Source organism: Olea europaea, unplaced genomic scaffold, assembly GCF_002742605.1.
Source record: "Olea europaea var. sylvestris unplaced genomic scaffold, O_europaea_v1 scaffold2665, whole genome shotgun sequence".
Lineage (NCBI taxonomy): Eukaryota > Viridiplantae > Streptophyta > Magnoliopsida > Lamiales > Oleaceae > Olea > Olea europaea.
Window position 1 is genome coordinate 68,145 of NW_019245020.1, and position 13,811 is coordinate 81,955.

General features: G+C 35.8%; 3 protein-coding genes across 3 annotated transcripts; 1 reads left to right on the forward strand and 2 right to left on the reverse strand.

Moving 5' to 3' along the window:
* Positions 1-706: 706 nt before the first annotated feature.
* LOC111383356 lies at positions 707-3,953 on the reverse strand. The gene is made up of 6 exons (XM_023007465.1): positions 2,789-3,953; positions 2,435-2,573; positions 2,119-2,351; positions 1,424-1,955; positions 1,192-1,296; positions 707-1,049 (listed from the first exon to the last, which is right to left on the reverse strand). The coding sequence occupies exons 1-6, from the start codon at positions 3,951-3,953 to the stop codon at positions 707-709; spliced, it is 2,517 nt and encodes an 838-aa protein (XP_022863233.1).
* A 45-nt stretch (positions 3,954-3,998) lies between these two features.
* On the reverse strand, positions 3,999-4,691 carry LOC111383357. Its single transcript, XM_023007466.1, has 3 exons — positions 4,573-4,691; positions 4,407-4,509; positions 3,999-4,361 (listed from the first exon to the last, which is right to left on the reverse strand). The coding sequence occupies exons 1-3, from the start codon at positions 4,689-4,691 to the stop codon at positions 3,999-4,001; spliced, it is 585 nt and encodes a 194-aa protein (XP_022863234.1).
* Positions 4,692-9,403: 4,712 nt separating this feature from the next.
* Positions 9,404-11,259, forward strand: LOC111383353 (premnaspirodiene oxygenase-like). The gene is made up of 2 exons (XM_023007461.1): positions 9,404-10,340; positions 10,424-11,259. The coding sequence occupies exons 1-2, from the start codon at positions 9,429-9,431 to the stop codon at positions 11,042-11,044; spliced, it is 1,533 nt and encodes a 510-aa protein (XP_022863229.1). The 5' UTR covers positions 9,404-9,428; the 3' UTR covers positions 11,045-11,259.
* The last annotated feature ends 2,552 nt before the right edge of the window (positions 11,260-13,811 follow it).

The window sequence follows — 13,811 nt, forward strand, 5'->3', positions numbered from 1 at the left end:
ATTATTCTCATCATTATCATTGTGAAAGAGTTCAAAATTTGTCACCTGCTGTTTGAATTCTTGGATTGTCTCCTGAATTCTTAAATATCAATATCACAAATATCCCTTTATCCAGCATGATGATCATTTACATTTGGACCTCAACAATGACGATAAAAGATCTAGTATCGATTTGATATCCAATCGGAAAAAGATAATTAAAAAGAAAAAGTGAACAAAGCATTAAGTAAAATACATGCCTAAGGGATAATATAATCACCACCCATCCAAAGGGATCACAAGGGATACATAGTTATCAAGAAATTGATAGACTCCTTCCAAATAAATTTAATTTATAAATACTCAACTCAATGTTTTAGCCTTTAGGCTTATGAACCTGTGGTTTAGATTGTTGAAATTTGGAACCACCCTACAAGAATATGCATTTTCTTAGGCATTTTGATGGAAGGATGTTAATAACTTGAGAAATAATGCTAAGAAATGACTTTATTGCTGATAAAAAATGGACTGAAATTGAATAAAAAATGTTGGGACTTTCTCCCTGAAGCAACACGCTTCAAATAACAAAAGAAAACCAACCAACTACCATAAACCCCCTACCTATCTATTTATTTATCTAATAAGTTATTCACTAATATTGGACTCCAGCAACATAAAAATAACTACAAAATAGCAACAGCAACACTCTTCAAGTTAATCCATATGATTATTCATATCCAATTTCCTCCCATCCTAACAGACTTGACTCCGGCAAGTGGGCTTGGAGACAGGACTCAAATAGCGTAGCATTGAGGCGTCGTAATTCATCACCTTGAAGCGAAACAAATTCTGAATGTGGCTTGTTCTTCCAATGGACTAAAAATTTGTAATAACCCCCACGACGAGTAGTAACAAATTGATGGTCAGATATTGCGTCTATTTCTTCTCGCGATTTAGAGACACTAGGAATGTGTGCATCGCCCATTGAATTACTCGCAGAAACTCCTGAAGAAACACTGTCATTTAGCTCACCCTTGAATTCTGTAAGATCTTCAACATTAAAAATGGGACTAATGTTATGGTAAGAGGGCAACTCAACAACATAAGCATTTCATCCCAATTTCTTAAGTATACGAAAGGGATCAAGCTACATGCGTGGAGCTTGCTATAACTCCTTGGAGGAAAATGTTCAGGCCTTAGTCAAACAAGAACAAGATCGTCAATGGCAAACTGCTTCTCTCGACGATGGGTGTTGGCTGCATTAGCATACTGCTCAGAACTGAGAGTAAGACGTCATCTGACTTCTTTGTGTGTATCCTGTATATAATGAGCAAAGTCCACAGCTGCATTACGAAGCCGAGCAGGTAATGGTAGGGAACTTAAATCAAATGGAGTTTGAGAACGAAACCTCTACACTACTTCAAAGGGGGTACACCCAGTAGACCTGTTAACTGAATTATTAAATGCAAATTCTGCTTGGGGTAAAATTAAATTCCAGCAAGTAACATGATCAGCTATAAGACATCGAAGAAGATTTCCCACACTCTGGTTCGTCACTTCCGTTTGCCCGTCCGTCTGTGGATGGAAAGCACTAGAATATAATAACTTAGAACGCATTGTAGCCCAGAGTGTCTTCCAAGTATAACTCATGAATTTCACATCCCTGTCAGAAATTATAGTAGAAGGAACCCCATGTAACCTTACTGCCTTCTGTGAAAATAACACTGCGACCCTTGAAGCATCAAATGTCCTTCTGCAAGGAATAAAGTGGGACATTTTCGAAAAACGGTCCACCACAACCATGATAGAATCATTGCGTCGCACTGCTTTTGGAAGCCCCAAAACAAAATCCATACTAAGGTCTTGCCAAGGTTTGCTTGGAATGGATAGAGGCGTATAAAGTCCCGTGTTTTGCTTACCGCCTTTGTTGAGTTGGCAAACTCGACAATGATCAACAACTTGATGCACAACACGCCCTAAATGAGGCCAAAAAATCGATCAGCAATCAGATCGTACGTTTTGGCGTGCCCGAAATGGCCAGCCAGTCCCCCTCCATGCAACTCTTCAACAAGAAAATCACGAAAAGATCCTCCTGGTATACATAATCGTGACTTCAAAAAAAAAAAAAAAAAAAAAAACCCCTTTTAAGAAGATTTCCCACACTCTGGTTCGTCACTTCCGTTTGCCCGTCCGTCTGTGGATGGAAAGCACTAGAATATAATAACTTAGAACGCATTGTAGCCCAGAGTGTCTTCCAAGTATAACTCATGAATTTCACATCCCTGTCAGAAATTATAGTAGAAGGAACCCCATGTAACCTTACTGCCTTCTGTGAAAATAACACTGCGACCCTTGAAGCATCAAATGTCCTTCTGCAAGGAATAAAGTGGGACATTTTTGAAAAAGGTCCACCACAACCATGATAGAATCATTGTGTCATAATGTTTTTGGAAACCCCAAAACAAAATCCATACTAAGGTCTTGCCAAGGTTTGCTTGGAATGGATAGAGGCGTATAAAGTCCCGTGTTTTGCTTACCGCCTTTGTTGAGTTGGCAAACTCGACAATGATCAACAACTTGATGCACAACACGCCCTAAATGAGGCCAAAAAATCGATCAGCAATCAGATCGTACGTTTTGGCGTGCCCGAAATGGCCAGCCAGTCCCCCTCCATGCAACTCTTCAACAAGAAAATCACGAAAAGATCCTCCTGGTATACATAATCGTGACTTCAAAAAAAAAAAAAAAAAAAGAAGCCCCTCTTTAATGACATAATCTTCCACTTTAGTAGCATTTGTATCTTCAGTACCTGTTTCTGTAGCACCTACTTGGGAATAATCCACATTACTTGCAACAAAGTTGGGATGTAATGCCTTCCACACTGGGCCAAAATCCCGATCATCCTCATACTGGGATTTAAGAGATTGAAATCCCACAAAATTAGCTGAAAATAACGCTAACAAATGCAGACGGTGACTGAGTGAGTCAGCCACCTTATTTTCAGCCCCTGACTTGTGGCGAATGACAAAGTCGAATTGTTGTAGAAAATCCATCAACCTGGCATGTTTGGCACTCAACTTATTTTGTGAATGAAGATGTTTCAAGGCATCATGATCTGTAAAAAGGATGAACTCCTTGTGTAGCAAATAGGGACGCCAATGTTTAAGTGTTTGAACCAGAGCATAGAATTCCATATCATAAGCTGAATATTGACGCCATGCCTCATTAAGCTTTTCACTGAAGAATGGAATTGGATGACCCTCTTGTTTGAGAACGCCCCCAATACCCACATGTGATGCATCACAAGCTACCTCGAAAACCTTAGAAAATTCTGGAAGCCTCAAAACAGGAGCCTCTCTCATTCTGATTTTAATTTCTTTAAATTCCGCATCAGCTGCCTTTAACCATAAAAATTGTTTGGCCTTTAAACACTCAGTCAGTGGCGCCATTATGGTTCTAAAATGTCGGATGAAACGCCTATAAAATGTGGCCAGCCCATGAAAACTTCGAACATCAGAAAATGATCGAGGGACAGGCCAAGTTGTAATTGCTTGTACTTTAATAGGGTCAGCCTCTGTGCCCTGATCAGAGATTATGAATCCCAAAAAATAAGCATGTGATTGCATAAAGGAACACTTGTTGCGATTCATAAATAATTGCTCTGCCCAAAGTATAGTTAGAATGCGCCTCAAATGGTCAATGTGAGCCTGCACAGATTGACTGAAAATTAAAATATCATCAAAATAGACAACTACAAATTTACCCAATACTAGCTTCAATGCTTGTGTTATTACCCTCATAAAAGTACTAGGTGCATTGGTTAAACCGAAGGGCATCACAAGCCATTCATACAACCCATCCTTCGTCTTGAAAGCAGTCTTCCACTCATCCTCGGTCCGAACACGAATCTGGTGATACCCACTCCGAAGATCCAACTTAGTAAAAATGGAAGCATCACTCAATAAATCCAACATATCATCGAGGCGGGGAATTGGGAGATTTTTAGCCCAGCTATCCACTCACATCCGCCAACTGCCATCCTTCTTAGGAGTGAGTAGAGACGACATGGCACAATGTCTCAAACTCTCACGTATAAACCTGCGATCTAGCAACTCTTGAATTTTGCACCTAAGTTCCTCATTTTCTATAGGACTCATGCAATAGTGAGGTAAATTAGGTAAAATAGATCTAGGAATAAGATAGATTATGTGCTGAGTATCCCGCATGGGAGGAAGAGAATTTGGTAATTCATTCGGCATGACATCCTTAAAATCCTCCAACAATTCGGCCAACTCCAAAGTTATACGACCATCGTTCTGTTTTTTCTCGCTTGTAACCAACAACATCACCAAAGAATTCTCAACGGCCACAATTTTCAAAAACTTGTTTCAAGTAAGGAGAGCCACTTCATCTGTAAATGTGAGCACCTTAGAGGATTCAAATTCGGATATTTTCAAAGGATCAAAGATTAATTTTTTTCCCTTGAAGACAAACGAGTAAGAGTTGTTGTAACCATCATAGGACACTCGCCTACCAAACAACCATGGTCAACCAAGTAACATGTGGCATACTGACATCGGAATCACGTCACACCATGCTTCATCCACATAATTTTTGCCCAGTGAAAATTTAATTAGGCAACGAGACGTCATTGGAACAGTAGTGGTCTCATTGACCCAACTAATACGGTAAGGAGTAGGGTGCTGCACCATTTTTAATCCCAAACGTTTCACCACTCATTCTGAGATAACATTCATATTGCTCCCATTGTCGATAATAACATCCAACGCCGACCATCATGCTCAAAGCGGGTGTGAAAAATGTTAGTACAGCGCCAAACTTCCTTTATGTCTGTGTCCATCTTATGACCTGCTAAGATTCGTTGAATAACACAACTAGGTAGAGTGATAGCAACCAAATGTTCTTCTTCTTCTCCATCTTCCACATCCTCAATTTCTTCTTCTCCTTCAACAGCTTCCATAATCCTTAAATCTTTCTCACAAACATAGGCAAGTTTTTTGTCCCGAGTAAGGCATACAACAGCATAATGTCCATACTCTTTGCATTTGTAACATTGTGGTCCCTCCCCAGGAATACAAGATTTGCCCTTAAGATCACTAGAATTCACCTTGGTTGACTTAACCTCTTCAACAGGAGCCTTCCCTCATCCTGAACCACCCATTTGACGTTCCACTCGGACTACAAATTGATAGGCTACTTTCGTACTAAGAAGGCGTGCTTGTAACATTTCCTTTCTCACATCATTTCGTAACCCACCTCGATAACCCTTTGAGTAAGCGATGAGTAGGGTTGCCGTCATTAGTGGACCTTTATAGTTTAGGAGTTTCAACCCCATCCTATTTGAAGTAGATGCCACTAAAGTTTTATTTAGTGGTCTAGTTGAAGGATCCGCTAAATTCTCTTCGAAAATTATTTCACTTTTGATAATTTCCTTGTGACGTCACTTTTAAGACTTTTATGTCTTTACTTCTCATTTTATGTGACTTAGTATCTTATCAAAATATAGCTAGCCAATGATCGATTCATTTGATAGATACAACTTGTCACCATCAAGAAGCCACATGCTACCCACTTACTTTAAAGCCTTATTGATTTTTCAAAACACCGTTGGATGATTTCTTTCAAATCATTATACTAGTCAATCACTTTTATTTGTGGATATTTCCATCCTTGGGTATTCACTTTTCATCATTGAATTATTACAATGATCTTCAATGAATATTCTTTAAATATTCCATTGTTTTTGCATGCGCCACAATCTGCTTTTACCCATTTAGTCCAATTTAGACTTAGTGTGTTTCATTCTTACAAGGCATTCTCTACCTTTCTCCATCATAGATGTATTTCTATGATTAAAAGGTACAGGATACGATAACTTTTAAATTAAGTTACCCCCACAATTCCTTAATTAAGAATTCTTATGCAATCTTGTAATATTGCATCCATATATCTTTGAACTTCTCATATAAGTTCATAAGATTAATTTTAACCCCCACATTTCGGGTTATACTATTCTAGATAAAGTTATAGCACATGATGACAATATTTTAATTGAATAGAAGCACATTATTACGTACACCACTGAATCGATGAAGGTGAGTTTTGTCACATTTAATATCTTGCAAATACAGGTAATGAAGGTAGTAAACTAGAAAATTCAATTTATTTTATTTGGTAAACTAAAGTGTATCTATTTAAGTTTTTAACAAAAATTATTCATGAAACACTAATTTGCTCAATTTTAATTTTCCCCACATGTTGTATGGTCGGTCCCAAACCCAAATAAGAATGAGAGCTTTTACAGCTTCAAATTTATTTTTTCAGCTGATTTTAAAAATAAAAAAAATACATTAAAATATAACTAAAAAATTTTCATTTATTTTTTAATTAGCCAACGAGTAACTCATGAGCTAGTTGGGCTCTCCTTGCCAACCGCCTAGTTGATGAGACAACCCGTGCCCAAAAAATAAATAAATAAATAAAATTAAAATTAAGGAGCCGTCTCATGTTGGCTCCTAGAGACCCCCACGCCCCCCGGTGCCGTGGGGCCAAGCTGAATCAAGCGAACTTGACCAATTAATACCTTTGGAAAACACCATGAAGAAGAAAACTTACTAATTAAAAAAAAAAAAAAAAAAAGATAAGAACTAACTACTGAGACATTAGAATATTATCAATGATAAAGTGAAGACTCGAATCCAATGAGTACCTAATTAAACTATGAGAAGAAATTTGAAAAACAAAACATAATAATATTAAAATAAAAAATTTCTCCAATCTCAGCCTGGTTTTTACCGAGCTGTACACTCAGTTTCACAGGCCCCTCACAATGAGGGGGCCCCACCTGTTTTTTATTTTTTTTTTTACCGTGCTCCCCCCCGATGTGAGGGGGCTGTGAAAGTTGGTGTGAACCGTGCTGTGTATATAGCACGGTCCTCTCAGCCTCGTTAGGGGACCCCATTGACCTCGCCGCCCTTTGCGACTGAATATTATGAAGTAAATAAAATATTTAAAAACTTGGAGCATATAGATCACATCACAAAATAAATAGCCGTACACATCAATAAAATTACACGTACGTATGCTAAACTACATATAAATATTTAAATAAGATAAAAATATCTTACCTTCTATTTGTTTAAATTTTGGTCACTATTTTCATTTAAAAGTATACCCGATGACTGTCCCATCTTATATTTGTTGGAAAAAAATAAAATAAAAATAAAAAGTGAATGAGAAATTGTAACAATAAATTCAATATATTTCAATTCTCTAGTTAATATTTTAAATCAATCGACGGTTACAAAGTCTCATTGTAACATATTTTGTGTTAATGTAAAATTAATAGAATATTGAAATCCCCATACTATATAAGAAGGTGTTGTCCTTATTTCATCCATTTTCCAACTTTTGATTGTTTGATTGTCCAAAATTTTCCTTAGAATTGAAATTCCCACTTTCTTGCTACGTCAGCATTTTCCATGAAATCAAGGAATTAGAATTCTCACCAAAATGGTGATAATGGGAATTCCTGGCTGCTGGATTTTTTTTTCCATTTTTTTTTAATTTTGTCGGCAATGGAAACAAATTCTAAGAATTGTTGTAAACAAATATTTCTCTTTAATTGACAATTTTCATGTAAAATAAAGCCAAATAAACACCAAAAGATAAATAATTTTCTTATTTTTTGGGCAATGGAAACAAATTCATCCCTAATATCAGTAAATTTTATCCCTTTAATTGACAATTTTCATATAAAATAAAGTCAAACGAACACCAAAAAAACACTTTCATTTCAACATTTTTCATGTAAAAAATTATATTAATCAAACACAATAATTTACAATTTATAGGAAAACAATTTCTAGACAACTCAATTCCTTGAAATTCATTTTTTTTGCACTCAAATTTCATCTTTGCAATCAAACAGACCCTTTTGAAATTCATTTTTTTTGCACTCAAATTCCATCTTTGCAATCAAACAAACCCTTACTCTATTTATTGTCATGTTACTTTTCATTATTTTATAATTCCAACAATATTCCTACTTTCTTTCTGTATTTTTTCTAACAATAATAATATTAATATGCTCAATGGGGTAAAAATAATAATAATAACATAAAATAAAATACAAACACACGCAAACAAATGCAAGAAGCTGGGTTATTTATAATATAATCAAATTGAAACAAGCCTAGCCAAACAGAAGATAACCGCAAAAAAATGGGGGAAAAGTCTTTCTGATCAAAGGTGTGTACATTTGGAAGTCATTTACAGCTTTGAGTGACGTTTCATTTCAGTTGGAATTTTCTTAATTTCAGATTCAACGTCGATGTTTTAATTTCATTACAGTCCGGTAATCTACAAGGATCCCATCACAAAATTTGACTTCCTTTTCTTCATAACAAGTGATTCATCATACTTAGACAATATGAATGCTATGAGACTCTGACTCGCCGTCTAGTTGTACAATAAAATCACATGTTTTACCTTTCAAAAGTTCTCGATTGTTTTAAAATTCACATTTTAATAACACAACTGTATTACTAATAACGCATATTTGCATCGTTGTCCAGTGAATGTATGAAACTAGCATCACAAGGAGTCCATATAAGAAAATTGGTCCACCACACCTGAATTGATGTTAAATCTTATGACAAAATCGATATTGATGATCAAGTTGAACGAAATTTTATAGTTCGGTGATGAGTTTAGGACTAGAGAAAATTCGAGTAACTAAAATAAAACTTTATTCATAGTTGGATGACCTGTGTTTAATGTAGTCTTACCATTACATTTGAATAGAATGTCTATATCAGGTTAGTCTAGTCTGACCGTAGAAAATTTTAGTACCTTGGCAGGCTACTTACGAATAAAAGCTCTGCAAGTCAATATTGGCACCGGGAATGTGAAAAGCAACCGAAATTAGGGAATAATCCTGTGAAACGCAAAGAATGATGACAGATGAATTATGATTATTAAAAAAGGTTGAACCCCAATCTTAGGGCCCCCATTATCCCGCCCCTAGAGTTTTATGAGGGAGATAAATCCCAGGATGTGCCCCAATAGGTCAGAAAATAAAAGCTGTTTGTACAATACTCATACAAAGAATCCAATTTCATGTTTTAGGAATCGAACTCCCACACTGCGGCTGCCAGCAAGGCGTGAGATAATCTCACTTCTATCCTTTGCACCACTAAACTATGTCTCAGGGGGCTTGAATTATGATTATTATACCGTTCCAATTCATACACCAAAATAAAAACATCTTAAGAGTCAGTGAAAATTTCAAAATAGAATAATTTTTCTATGTATGCAAATTCCAGTCAATATTGATACACATACCAACAACCTACTATATATACGAGACATTTTTGGTGCATTAAGTACTACAAACAAAACAGACGACTGAACTTGGAGGAAAAACAATGGAATTTCGGCTTCTTCCCTTCAACTTCACCACTCTCTTACTTTTCATAGCCTTCATCTTTCTTTTAGTTAAGGGATTGAAGAAACCGAAATCCTCTAACAAGAACATAAAATTACCTCCAAGTCCATGGAAGCTGCCTTTGATTGGAAACATGCACCACTTGGTTGGTGCACCCCCTCATCATGCTTTAAGAAATGTAACTAAAAAGTACGGTCCAGTAGTCCATCTACAGCTTGGTGAAGTTCCAGCAATTGTCATATCATCGCGTGAAGCTGCCAAAGATGTACTAAAGGTTCATGATCCTGCTTGTGCTGATAGGCCAGAAAGTATTGGATGTAAAATTATGTGGTACGACTATACTGATATTGCTTTTAGTCCATACAACGAATATTGGAGGCAAATGCGTAAACTATGCATTTTGGAGCTCTTAAGCACCAAAAATGTTCGATCATTTGGCTCCATAAGGCTAGAGGAGGCTTCACATCTTTTGAAAACTATCCAATCATCTTCTGGGAAACCCATCAACCTAACTGATAGAATATTCTCATTTACAAGTTCGATGACATGCAGAGCAGCATTCGGTGAAGTACTAAGAGACAAAGACTATTTGATAATGCTGATGAAGGAAGGAACAGCCTTGGCTGGAGGCTTTGCATTGGCTGATTTTTTCCCTTCTTCAAAGTTGCTACAAATCATGAGTTGGAATAAAAATAGATTGTGGAAGATGCGGGGTAAACTTGATGCAATTCTTGACTCCATGATCAATGAGCATAGAGATAGCCTAGCTAAAACCAAAAGAGGCAATGGTGTCTTAGGTGGTGAAGACATAGTTGATGTTCTACTCAGATTACAACAAAGTGGAGAACTTGCTGTTCCAATAACTAATGACAACATCAAAGCAATCATTTTTGTAAGTATTTCATATATATGATTTTATTTATTTCTTCTTAGCATTTATTAGTCCAACATCAATAACAATTGTAGTGATTGCAGGATTTGTTTACGGCTGGAACTGAAACTTCATCCACCACAATCGACGGGGCTATGGCAGAAATGATGAGAAATCCTCGTGTGATGGCAAAGGCACAAGCTGAAATAAGAGAAGTTGCTAAAGAAAAGAAGACATTTGAAGAGAGCGATGTTCAATCGCTGAAATATCTCAAGTTGGTAATCAAGGAAACATTTAGGATGCACCCTCCAATTCCTTTGCTTCCAAGAGCATGCAGGGAAGAATGTGAAGTTAATGGCTACACTATGCCCCTCAAAACCAAAATCATTATTAATATCTGGGCTTTGGGAAGAGATCCAGATTATTGGCCTGAAGCAGAAAGCTTTAAACCTGAGAGGTTCGAGAACAATTCAGTTGATTTCTTGGGAAGTAACTTCGAATTTCTTCCATTTGGAGCCGGAAGGAGGTTTTGTCCAGGTATGAACTTTGGTTTAGCAAATATTGAGCTTCCTTTAGCTCAACTTCTCTACCACTTTGACTGGAAACTTCCTAAAGAAATGAAACACGGTGAAGTCGACATCTCGGAGGGAGAAGGAATAACTGTGTCAAGGAAAAATGGTCTTTACTTGATTCCCACACCCTACAACTCTTCCATTGGTCGCTGAATATTAATCCAACAGAAGGGGCATTGCAAGAACTTGTTGCCAATGAAAAAAACATGGCCCCCCTTTTATTTCTTAATTTATCTGAATACTTTCCTAGATTACATCTTCTTTCATGTTCTAATTTATGTTACTGTTCTTTCACTGCGGTAATATTTGTATCATTGTCTTGTATAGGATCAGCTTCTATAATTAAAATATTTATTAAAACTTGCACATTTTATGTATATCTTGTTAGCTATATTTTATGTCCTACTTTTCTCAAAAATTAGTGTTGGATTGTGCTATGTTTTCCGATCCCTTTTCGTTCCTTCAGTAACTACATACTTTGGCTCCATGTTAAAAACAAATTATTGCATGATATCACTATATGGACTTGAATTACTGACAACAACAAGAGATTAAAAAATTCCTCCCATCTAATCGGGATTTTCCCTTTTAAATTCACTTATTTTATACTTGAGCAAGAGCAAGAAGAGAATGACTATTTAAAAGGAGGACGTTCAAATTTTGTATGCATTTGTTTGTTCGCAACTATCTCTATTTATAGATGTCTAATGGGATCATAGGAGCAATTTAGTTATTTCTGTTAACGATACATGGCAGTAATTGATTAGTGAACTTCTAACTGAATGTTTTATTTTCATATTTTAATTACGTGTCCATTTATTCTTCATCCATAGGTTGTTTAGCGACGCTTTACATTTTTATTCACACATACTTTTACAACGATTTGTGCTGATATGAAATAAAAAGTGAAAACAACTTAAATATAGGGGTTCGTTGTTTATGCTAAAGGTCGATCACATAGCTTTGCACTGTTAATGCTTGCCAATTCTATCCTGAGCTCGCACGTATTTTGATTTTAAAAACATTTGCTAGGTTCACAACTAATCCTTTTAAATTTTAATTGATAACAAAGTCAGTGAACAGTTTGCGCGTCTTATCATTGACAATACATAAAACGTGATTATATTACCACTATAAATTTTGTTAGGTGCACTACAATTTTTAACCTTTGGTATATTTACTTAAATAGCCTCAAGTAAAATTACATATTTAGTATTTCAATATACTTTTTAATTAAAAAAATTATTATTCCTCCCTTAAAAAAATGGTTTCCTTGTTTTTGAGGACTATGATCATATGACTAAAAGTTGAAAAATATTTTTCATGAAAAAATTTGCCAATCAAATCAAACACCTCAAAAGTAGGAATCTAGATGAAAAAAATGACATTGTTCATAAAGAATAAAGCCAATCAAACACAATCTAATTAGTCGATGTAGGATTTATCTCTTAACATGCCTCTGAAAGATAGTGGCTTGTTTAATTAGATCAATCTTAAGTTTTGTGTTCATTAGAGTCTTAGTCCAATCAAATTGCTCGTTTAAGCATAATGAGCTCTGATTACATATTAAAACTTAGGGTTTCATATTAATTAACATGTTAAGACTTAAAGTTCCATATTGAAAAATCAACATTTTTAAGAGAAATAAGTTTTATATGCAGGTCTATATCTCAATAATTAGTATCTCTTAACAAATTCAACCTGTGTCAGTAATCAATCACCACGACATGGTGTAAGAAAAGGGACAGTTTTTCTTCTAATTTGTAAAGACTCGCCTTTTCTCGATCTTCGGTTGAGAGTTATCGGCCCCATATGTACTATACCAGAGGTAAGAACAGTTGCCTTTGATATCAACGTGCATAAAAGAAATATTTGGCTCAAAGCAATCTGGCTGCTATAATAGAATCGAGATAGGTGAGTACTTGCCACCATTGCTCTTGTAAAAATTTCACTGGGTTGGAGTAGAAATTACGAAACATGAACCGGCAATGCCAATAACAAGATAATCACAAACTTGTATCAATGAATAGCTTGAACATGATATCGTTGTTCTCAAACGATATTTGCCCCTTCTCCTATTGATTTGAGATGTTTTGAAGGTTGATAGCAAATGGTTTGTAGGATTTGAACAAGCCTTAACAAGAATTAATCACCAAAGCACAAGTGAAAATCCTTGAAAACTTGAAGAGCACAAGGATTGAATATGAATGTAAATAGGGATTTTGATTGTTCTTAGAACAAAGTATGATTGCAAGATATTTTTCTAACATCTTTTCCTCAAACATGGCTCTCCTATATATAGCCATCGACCAGGAGTACGAAATGATGCCAAAAAATCAAATGAAAAGTCACAAATTTCAAATTTTCAACGGCCAAAAAAGGGGTCAAAAAGTTGTACCATGCAGTCGCATGGTACAAACCCATGCAACCACATGGTTTACCCATGCCGAGACCAAATGGTCTCGGCATATAACCATACGATCGCATGGACCAAAAAAAAAAATTATTGTTATTGGTTTTAAACAACATAATCATAGCAATCCTCCACTTGTTCAAAATTAACAAGTCTTATATTCATAGTATACTATACTAATGCATAATGATTATATATCTTTCTATTTGAATCTAACAATAGTGTAATTCAAACAAAGTATAGTCGAAATCAAAGGTAGCGTGTAACTTTGAACCAGTTATTCCATATGACAATATCGGTAAGAACACACACATGAGTACCACGTATTCTCAAGTTCCTCATAACTCGCTTAGCGCTTTTTTGGCCTTACGCTTATCCTTTTCAACAATCTTTTAAGAGAGAAACTCCAACTCTCTATTAAAGTGGCACCACCTTGAAGATTGTTTAGGTGAAGTTCTTCCAGTACCTTTGTTACTTTTAGAGGTACTTGTATTTTAACACTGAATT

Excerpts from the sequence above, each read along its gene's own strand:
- LOC111383356 (XM_023007465.1), bottom strand. The coding sequence starts at position 3,953 with ATGTTGGATTTATTGAGTGATGCTTCCATTTTTACTAAGTTGGATCTT. Across the intron at positions 2,352-2,434 it reads AGTATGGATTTTGTTTTGGG|AAGGACATTTGATGCTTCAA; the intron begins GTTTCCAAAAAC and ends TATTCCTTGCAG. Across the intron at positions 1,050-1,191 it reads AGTTTGCCATTGACGATCTT|TCCCATTTTTAATGTTGAAG; the intron begins GTTCTTGTTTGA and ends CCATAACATTAG.
- LOC111383357 (XM_023007466.1), bottom strand. The coding sequence starts at position 4,691 with ATGGTGCAGCACCCTACTCCTTACCGTATTAGTTGGGTCAATGAGACC. Across the intron at positions 4,510-4,572 it reads AATTATGTGGATGAAGCATG|GCGAGTGTCCTATGATGGTT; the intron begins GTGTGACGTGAT and ends GTTGTTTGGTAG. Across the intron at positions 4,362-4,406 it reads CCGAATTTGAATCCTCTAAG|TTTTTGAAAATTGTGGCCGT; the intron begins GTGCTCACATTT and ends ACTTGAAACAAG.
- LOC111383353 (XM_023007461.1), top strand. The coding sequence starts at position 9,429 with ATGGAATTTCGGCTTCTTCCCTTCAACTTCACCACTCTCTTACTTTTC. Across the intron at positions 10,341-10,423 it reads ACATCAAAGCAATCATTTTT|GATTTGTTTACGGCTGGAAC; the intron begins GTAAGTATTTCA and ends TAGTGATTGCAG.